The sequence below is a fragment of the Macrobrachium rosenbergii genome, chromosome 6, assembly GCF_040412425.1.
Source record: "Macrobrachium rosenbergii isolate ZJJX-2024 chromosome 6, ASM4041242v1, whole genome shotgun sequence".
Classification (NCBI taxonomy): Eukaryota; Metazoa; Arthropoda; class Malacostraca; order Decapoda; family Palaemonidae; genus Macrobrachium; species Macrobrachium rosenbergii.
The window spans coordinates 56,932,918-56,941,511 of NC_089746.1; the positions used below are offsets into that span (position 1 = coordinate 56,932,918).

General features: G+C 36.0%; 1 protein-coding gene across 3 annotated transcripts in view; it reads right to left on the bottom strand.

The window, feature by feature from the left end:
- LOC136839612 (glutamate receptor ionotropic, kainate 2-like) overlaps nt 1–8,594 on the bottom strand; it is a 180,838-nt gene that overhangs the window by 30,953 nt on the left and 141,291 nt on the right. For all 3 annotated transcript variants that reach the window (XM_067105895.1, XM_067105896.1, XM_067105897.1), the window contains exon 3: nt 1,345–1,500. In XM_067105895.1, the coding sequence (XP_066961996.1) occupies nt 1,345–1,500 (156 nt within the window). The remainder of the gene's footprint in view (nt 1–1,344; nt 1,501–8,594) is intronic.

The following is an 8,594-nucleotide window of genomic DNA, read 5'->3' on the forward strand; positions in this document are numbered from 1 at the left end:
CTTTTCCTTATGGAGAATATTATCATCATTATCAATATTACTGATATTTTCTATGCCATAATTGTTGATGATTTTGTTTCTATGACTGCAAATAAGCAAAAGGTTTTCATACATTTCTTCAACTTCATCACTCAGCTTGGGAAAACTGAGAGGCACAGGATCAGAACATATCTGAATCTCTTTCCACAACAAATCTCGTGGGTGCTTCTGAAATCCACTCAGAGACGTATACAAAGAATTCCAGAAGTGTTAACATCGTTTCATAAAATTCAATTGTGCACTAAATTGTTTATCAAGGTCCAGACCTTGCAGTTTGTGGTCGTCTTCTATTGCCCTCATTACCTAGTGAATATAAGTATATCAAAAGAAAAAGATACTGTATTTTTATATCAGTAAAAGCGTTTTCGATGCCTTTTACCTGTATAAGTTCTAAAATAAATGCTGAAATGAAGATTATACAGCATAGGAGGATTAATTCTAATTTGAAATACTGTTACAGAATACGACACTTATGTAATAAAACTGACAAGAAATATTCTTTCAACAGAAAATAAAGGGAATGAAACTCATAGCAACTAAATGTTGAAAATTATGGAATTGTAAAATAACGAAAGAGAGGTGTATAGTATGTATTCATCTAAGAATAAGGTACGTAAAAGGATACAGAACGATTCGTATACAGAGTAAAATGAGGATAGATGTACAGTTAAAAGTACAAGGGAAAAAGGCAATTAATACATACCACCAGGAATTATGACAACAACTAATACATATCACCAGGAAGTATGACAACAACTAATACATACCACCAGGAAGTATGACAGCAACATACTTTCCTAGACCATGTTGTATCTAGTAATTTGTTTGAAAATGCTGAGAAAAAAATTAAAATTTTTCTCTCTTTCTCCCAAGTGTTTAAAATTCATTTCTTACTGCAGATAACAGAGGCTGACCAAATTTTAGTTTTAAATTTAACTCTAATTATTATTATTATTATTATTATTATTATTATTATTATTATTATTATTATTATTATTATTATTATTATTATTATTATTCAGTAGATGAAACCCATTCATATGGAACAAGCCCACAGGGGCCACTGACTTGAAATTCAAGCTGCCAAAAGGACATGGTGTTCATTAGGAAGAAGTGGGAGGAAGTAAAGGGGAATACAGAAAGACATCTCACTTATAAAAAAAAAGTTGATAAACAGATAAATAGATGAAAACGTATTAAAATGCAAGGAGAACAGTATTAAGGTAGTAATGCATTGCATTTTAGCTTGAACTTCTGAAGTTCCAATTGCACGACAAATATTTAAAAAGTGCGAAAATTCCTTACGTCTCTTGTGGGCGTAGAAGGAGTCTCCGTTTGGAATCTTCTCAGTGCGAGGAATCAGCCGGGCACCTTTGCCCAGTACCCTCTCCTGGTTGATTCTGTCGACGGCATACCCAAAGACCATCTGTTGTTTAATGTCCTCCTTGTCGAAGAGTCCAACTGGAAAATAAAGGGCATGCGTATTAACTGATGGCTGTTTTATATAAAAACTTATATTTATTTCTCTATTTTCGCATGTACAGTATAGATAATAATGAGCTGAACATAAATGTACACAAATATGTGTGTATGTATGTATGTATGTATGTATGTATGTATATGTATGTATGTATGTGTGTGTATGTGCAATCAGAACTGGTACTTAAACATCTCCAACAGACACCTTCTTTAAAGAGAAAAGTGTTCTATACACACACACACGCACACTTTATATATATATATATATATATATATATATATATATATATATATATATATATATATATATATATATATATATATATTTATATATATATATATATATATATATATATATATATATATTTTATATATATATACATATATTATGTGTGTACGTGTATGATTATAAGTATGCGTACGTGTATGTGTCCAAATGCATCATTAAAAACAAAATGTTACGAACACATACAAACGAGCAACTATAAATAAACAACAAACACATTAATGCCCCATTCACTACAAATATAAAGGGATCTAAAACACAACCCCAACGTTATAATATGTGAGAACTGAGTACCGATAGGCCTTAGTAATTTTCCTGTCAGTGCTCTAGATAAAGCAAGTCGCCTAGAAGCGCAATCAAAGGCCCGGCCGAGATGACCTCACCATTTCCAGGCATTTAATTGTGAAGAGGTTATAAGCTGCAAATGGTGTCCTAATTGCTCTATGTCATAAGCAGAGGACAAGGGGAACAGCGAGAGAGAGAGAGAGAGAGAGAGAGAGAGAGAGAGAGAGAGAGAGAGAGAGAGAGATATAGCAGACAGACAAAGAGAGAGAGAGAGAGACAGAGACATACAGAGAGAGAGAGAGAGAGAGAGAGAGAGAGAGAGACATACAGAGACAGAGATATATAAACAGTCAGAGAGAGAGACAGACAGAGAGAGAGAGAGAGAGACAGAATAGACAGAAGAGAAAGAGACAGACAGAGAAGAGAGAGAGAGAGAGAGAGAGAGAGAGAGAGAGAGAGAGAGAGAGAGAGAGAGAGAGAGAGAGAGAGAGGGGGGCAGAGAGAGACAGACAGACAGACAGAGAGAGAGAGAGAGAGAGACAGAGAGAGAGACAGAGACAGAGACAGAGACAGAGACAGAGAGAGAGGGGTGGGGGTGGGGGGGGTTTGGCAGACAGACAAACAGAGGGGGCTGCGCGTCCTTAAAGGTTTTTTTTTTTTCAATGCCCCAGAGAACTTTCCACGTTCCTGAAACGACAGGAGGAAGACGTTCCATTAAAAGTTGATAGGTCAGGGTGATTATTGGAACACGTTATTGGGGAAGGCTTTCATCGCTTTCTTCATGTTTTGCATGATTATTTCAGAGCTTTCTTGCTATTAAACTATATGTATACATTTATACATATATACATATATATATATATATATATATATATTATATATATATATATATATATATATATATATATATATATATATATATATATATATATATATATATATATATATAGATATGTAGCTGTATAATCAATTAAACTACATAATCATATTATATGTATATAACTATATACAGCTACTGTCGTACACACAGAAAATTATGAATTGGTTTTCTTTATGTAAGTAGAGACTTAGGGATTTTAATTTCCGGTTCTCTAAAAGTCTTGAATTTTTTTCATTTACTAGAAAATTATTATTATTATTATTATTATTATTATTATTATTATTATTATTATTATTATTATTATTATTATTATTATTATTACTACGAAGAAAACATGCAAAGATCCATTATAAAATATAAAACAGGAAGGTTCCTCGGAACAGAGTGTCATAGTACGAAAATTATGGGTAAAGACGAGATGACAGCAACACATGCATAAGGCTAAGTCATCAAAATCAAGTCGATGCGTAAACATACAACATAAAAACTGAAAAAGACGAACACTCAGCGACAGGCGCCGGTACATTGCTCTTTGCATCAGTGATAGATTTTCTTTTAAACTTATCAGTGTCAGCATCAGTAACGCCGAAATGGATAAATTGCAGTATCCTTACAATGCAGTTTGTAGTTGAGGAATACTACTACAGGAATTTTAACAAGTGATAACTCCACAGAATAAGTAAATGATGAAGGTGTTTGAAGCGAGTGGCTGGCACCGTTTCTCAACGGAAAGGCAACAAAACTGGAAGGTAGGAAAACAGAATATTTTTAATAATTACCAACGTCAGAAGAAAGGAAACTGCCATTTCGATTTATCTTGTATAAATCTCCGTTGGGTTTAGTGCCATCAGTGCGCCTCACGTAGTGCACTGTAGGAATTACTTAAGGTTCACTGCATCGCCACTTTGGCACCTAGCCGCAACCCCTGCCAATCCGTTTACTGTCCCTCCGTTCATAGTTCTTCTTTGGAGGAGTGGTAAAGCTTTCGACTGGCACGCTGTTGGCCCAGCGTTCGACTCTCCGAGCCGCCAAAGAAGTATTAGAGGAATTTATTTCTGGTGATAGAAATTCATTTCTCGCCATAATGTGGTTCGGATTCCACAATAAGCTGTAGGTCCCGTTGCTAGGTAACCAGTAGGTTCTTAGCCACGTAAAAATAAGTCTAATCCTTCGGGCCAGCCCTAGGAGAGCTTGTTAACCAGCTCAGTGGTCTGGTTAAACTAAGATTTACTTACTTTTTTTTTTCTCCGTTCATATTCGCTTTCTTTCAATTCACATTCCACCCTCTCCTAACAATTGTTTCTTAGCGCGGCTGCCAGGTTTTCCTCCTGTTACACCTTGATAACCTTTTTACTTTCAGTTTACCTTTCAGCGCCGAATGACCTCATAGGTCCCTAAAATTTATATTCCATTCTATTTCAATCATGTATAAATGAAAACGACCCAGGTAGGCTGCCGACATCTTTCCAGGAAACACGATTTCAACAAGACCATTTTAAATCTGCAAGCCTCCCCCAAACTTCCTTCCCCGACCCCACCTCCCACAAAAGGTCCTGGGTCACCAAAAGTTATATTCCTCTTTTTGACTAAATTTGATGGCTCGTTGCCCGTCCAAAGGGTAGCCTTGGGTGAAATTTTCGTCAAGATGCTCACGTAACTACTTTTTTTTTATAGTCTTACCAGTCAACATTCATACAAGCTGACAAACGTTCAGACCGAGCGAAAAATCATAACCGTCTTCTCTGGGTATGTGACGGTGGAACAAACGATCCAAAATTTGCAGTACGAATACCATCGTCAATGTAAAAATGCAAAACCTTAATATTAATCCCCATTGTTATGGCACATTGTAATGCCTCTGAATATTCTGAACAACAAAGCTGGAGGTGATCGTGTCTCGTGTTAGCTTCATATATTCAGATTCATTTAATACATTACCTTGCGATAGCCTCCTTGGAAATTTAAACCTTTAAACCGCCGATCAGAGAAATACCCGGCCAATGTTTGTATCTACCCAGCCTGACAACGTGTGTCTTATCTAATCGATTAAACAATAATTCTCTCTCTCTCTCTCTCTCTCTCTCTCTCTCTCTCTCTCTCTCTCTCTCTCTCTCTCTTGATGGCTAAGTGGTTTGACCGTCGACCGGAGTCGTTGGAGGGTCCTGTGTCGAGTGTTCGAGACACTTCGGTAGGAATCCATTTATCACTGATAATTCCCCTTCGGTGATATTCCCGAAGTAACGTGAATTGGATATTAAACGACATTTGTAGCTTAATGAGTGTATATAAATCAAGGTGATGTGATAAAAAATCATATGTATATATATATGCGTGTGTGTGCGTGTATGTGTGGGTGTGTATGCATTATTTCAGATACATGCACACCTGGGTTCGATCCTGATGTGGGTCAGAATTTATATATATATATATATATATATATATATATATATATATATATATATATATATATATATATATATATATGTGTGTGTGTATGTATGTATGTGTATGTGGGTGGGGCGTGTATGTGTGTATGCATGAAAGTGTATGCATTCTTCCAGATACATGTATGCAAACGGAGAGAGAGAGAGAGAGAGAGAGAGAGAGAGAGAGAGAGAGAGAGCGAGACTCACGATCACTTGAGCGCTAAACGAAATCCGTACCAGCATGAAATTGAAATTTCATTTTTGAAGAGTTATTTCAACTGAAAATTAACTCCACGCCCGCGCTCCGAATATCTCATTTAGCTAATATATTGGCTTTTCAGCGCATTACTGAAATCGGTTGTTTACGAGGACACCTGCGATTTCATTCTGAACCCGGACTGTTGGAGGAAGCGTTCACTGAAGGTAACTCGGCATACATCATTCACATAGAGTTTCCGTTCCAACTCTTTAGTTGCTTCGTGTACAGTAGTTGTTCTCAGTCTGTTTGTCCGCATGTAAGCTTGATAAACTATTTCGTGTGCCGCATCCGTTACCTTGCTTCTATTGAACTTTCTCTCTCTCTCTCTCTCTCTCTCTCTCTCTCTCTCTCTCTCTCTCTCTCTCTCTCTCTCATATATCAAAGTACATTTCTCTCCCCCTCTCTCATTATCTCTCATTCGGACTTCCTCTCTCTCTCTCTCTCTCTCTCTCTCTCTCTCTCTCTCTCTTATGGCCAGCTATCTCTCCCTCTCCCTAGTGTAATCACCGGGCCTCCCCCCTCTTTTCTCTCTCTCTCATTATACATATATGTATATACAGTATATATATTTATTAAAATATATATATATATATATATATATATATATAATATATATATATATATATATATATATATATATATATATAGACTGCAATTCCTATCTGTACTTTCTTTTTCTCTCTATCTTACAATTCATGAAAATAAATAAAAAAATACTGATTCACATTGGAGCTAAAGCTAACCTAAGCACAACGTAATGATATATTACGAAACCGCCTGCGGTATAAACACTGAATTCTGTATGACCAATGTTTACATAAGTGAGTCGAGCCGTTTTGAATACAGTTTGACATACATCCAAGTGTGTGCGTCCTGAAAAATAATCATTCGCACCGCTGCCGGTAGAGCCATAATCATTGTCATGCAGATGGGAATTTGTCCTACGGATGCGAACCAACACGCATGGCACCATTGTTATGCATTTAATAAGTTAGATTTGAATTCATTACCGTATTACCATTGTTTCACGTGGAGGCGTCGTCATGTAAACTGGGGCATATAAGAGAGGACTTGACAAATACAAAAAAAAAAAAAAAAAATCAAATCAAATAAAAACTAGAAATAAAAAGAAAATAGGAGCTTTTGAATATGTCCTCTGCTGTGAAATTAGATGGCGGCTTCTGGGGAATTCTTTCATAAGAAATTTCCGTGCAATAGCAATGGTTGTTGCTGCACGAAGCCTCTTTTCCGTGCGAAGACTCGTTGCTTTGCAAATAACCCTGCTATATGAAACCGAATTATCATTTAAATAACCCTTCGCCATAGCGGTGCCAATTTAGATTCAAATAGCCAGTGTTTGACTAATAACAATGCTCCTTTGTAGAGTTGCTTTGTATAGTCTCCGGCATCTGAAGGGAGATTGCCTTGCGAGAAGGTTCTGGAAATACGCATCACCATGTAAATAGCAGTGGAGTGCAAGATGTCACCGTCTCTTCCATAGTTGCTCGTTCCTTTATGATTTCTGACGCTGTTTTCCAAGGAGGCTGTTGAAAATCGAAATCAACTGAAGAAGGAATTTTGGGAAGCATCGGAAATTTGCATCTTATCAGAATATTCTCAAGACTACGATGTGATCTATATAATATACATACATATTTGTCTGTATATATATATATATATATATATATATATATATATATATATATATATATATATATATATATATATATATATATATATATATATATATATATATATATATATATATATATATATATATATATAGAAGCAGCAATCAGACCTCATAGAAGTCAGTGGGGCGGGTTCAATCGCCGCAGCCGATCGGTCAGAGAAGGCGGACACTTTGCTATCCGTGTAGACACCCCGGGATTACGTATATATATATTTTATGTGTTATGACTAATCTGCCACTCCAACATCAGGTCTCGAACTGTCGACCTACCCGCCCAGTTCTCCTCGCTATGGGAGAAAAGCTGGGATTTGGTAACATGTACACAAATGTCAAATTATATCTTTCCTACAGTAAGCTGAATATAAAACTCAAATTTTTCAGTAGACTCAATGAATTTACATCAATAAATCATCCCAGTTCTAGCAACATCATCGTTTTCCGTTACAGGCAGTATGAAAGTTGTGCCTTGACTAAGCGATCACGAACCATATCCGGTAAAATTTTATGATGAGGATGGCTAAGAATCAGTAGACTAATTTTCATCAATAAAACAAGACATCAGAAAGTAGAAATAAAAGCACGAACCATATCCGGTAAAATTTCATGATGAGGAGGCCAAGAATGGCATTTTCATCAAGAACAAAGATTTTGGATACCAAGAGAGTAGAGTTCCAACTTCATGAGCTTCGTGATTTGTGCTTGTCGAATCTACAGGCCTTCCATTAAGGCCAAAACTGTGATTAAAGATAGGGTATGATAAACTTGAATGAGGGGAAGACCTACGTATGTCGTAAAGCACGGGCTTTACAGAGTAATGCAATTTGTAGCCAAAATTATTTGGGAATTAAATTCAGGAAATTGTACCTGCAGTTAAATTCATTTTTCTTTACATTATGAGGATGTCTATCTTTATATATATATATATATATATATATATATATATATATATATATATATATATATATATATATATATAATATATAAATTATATACATGAGTATATTCTGCTCGTTCGGAAAGGAATTACTTGAGTGTTACTATTACTGTTACTACGGCTAATCCCCCACCCCGCCACCTTCCGGAACAACCACGCATAAATAAAGATGGTTCTCAATGGGTCGAATGAGAGAAGGGAAAGTAAACCGATAAATTTCTGGCTTCAGCTATCGTAAATATTTATGGACGATATTTGTTCCCATCCCCCATCCACAAAAAAAATATTGCCTCGGACTAAAAGAGCTTTAAAA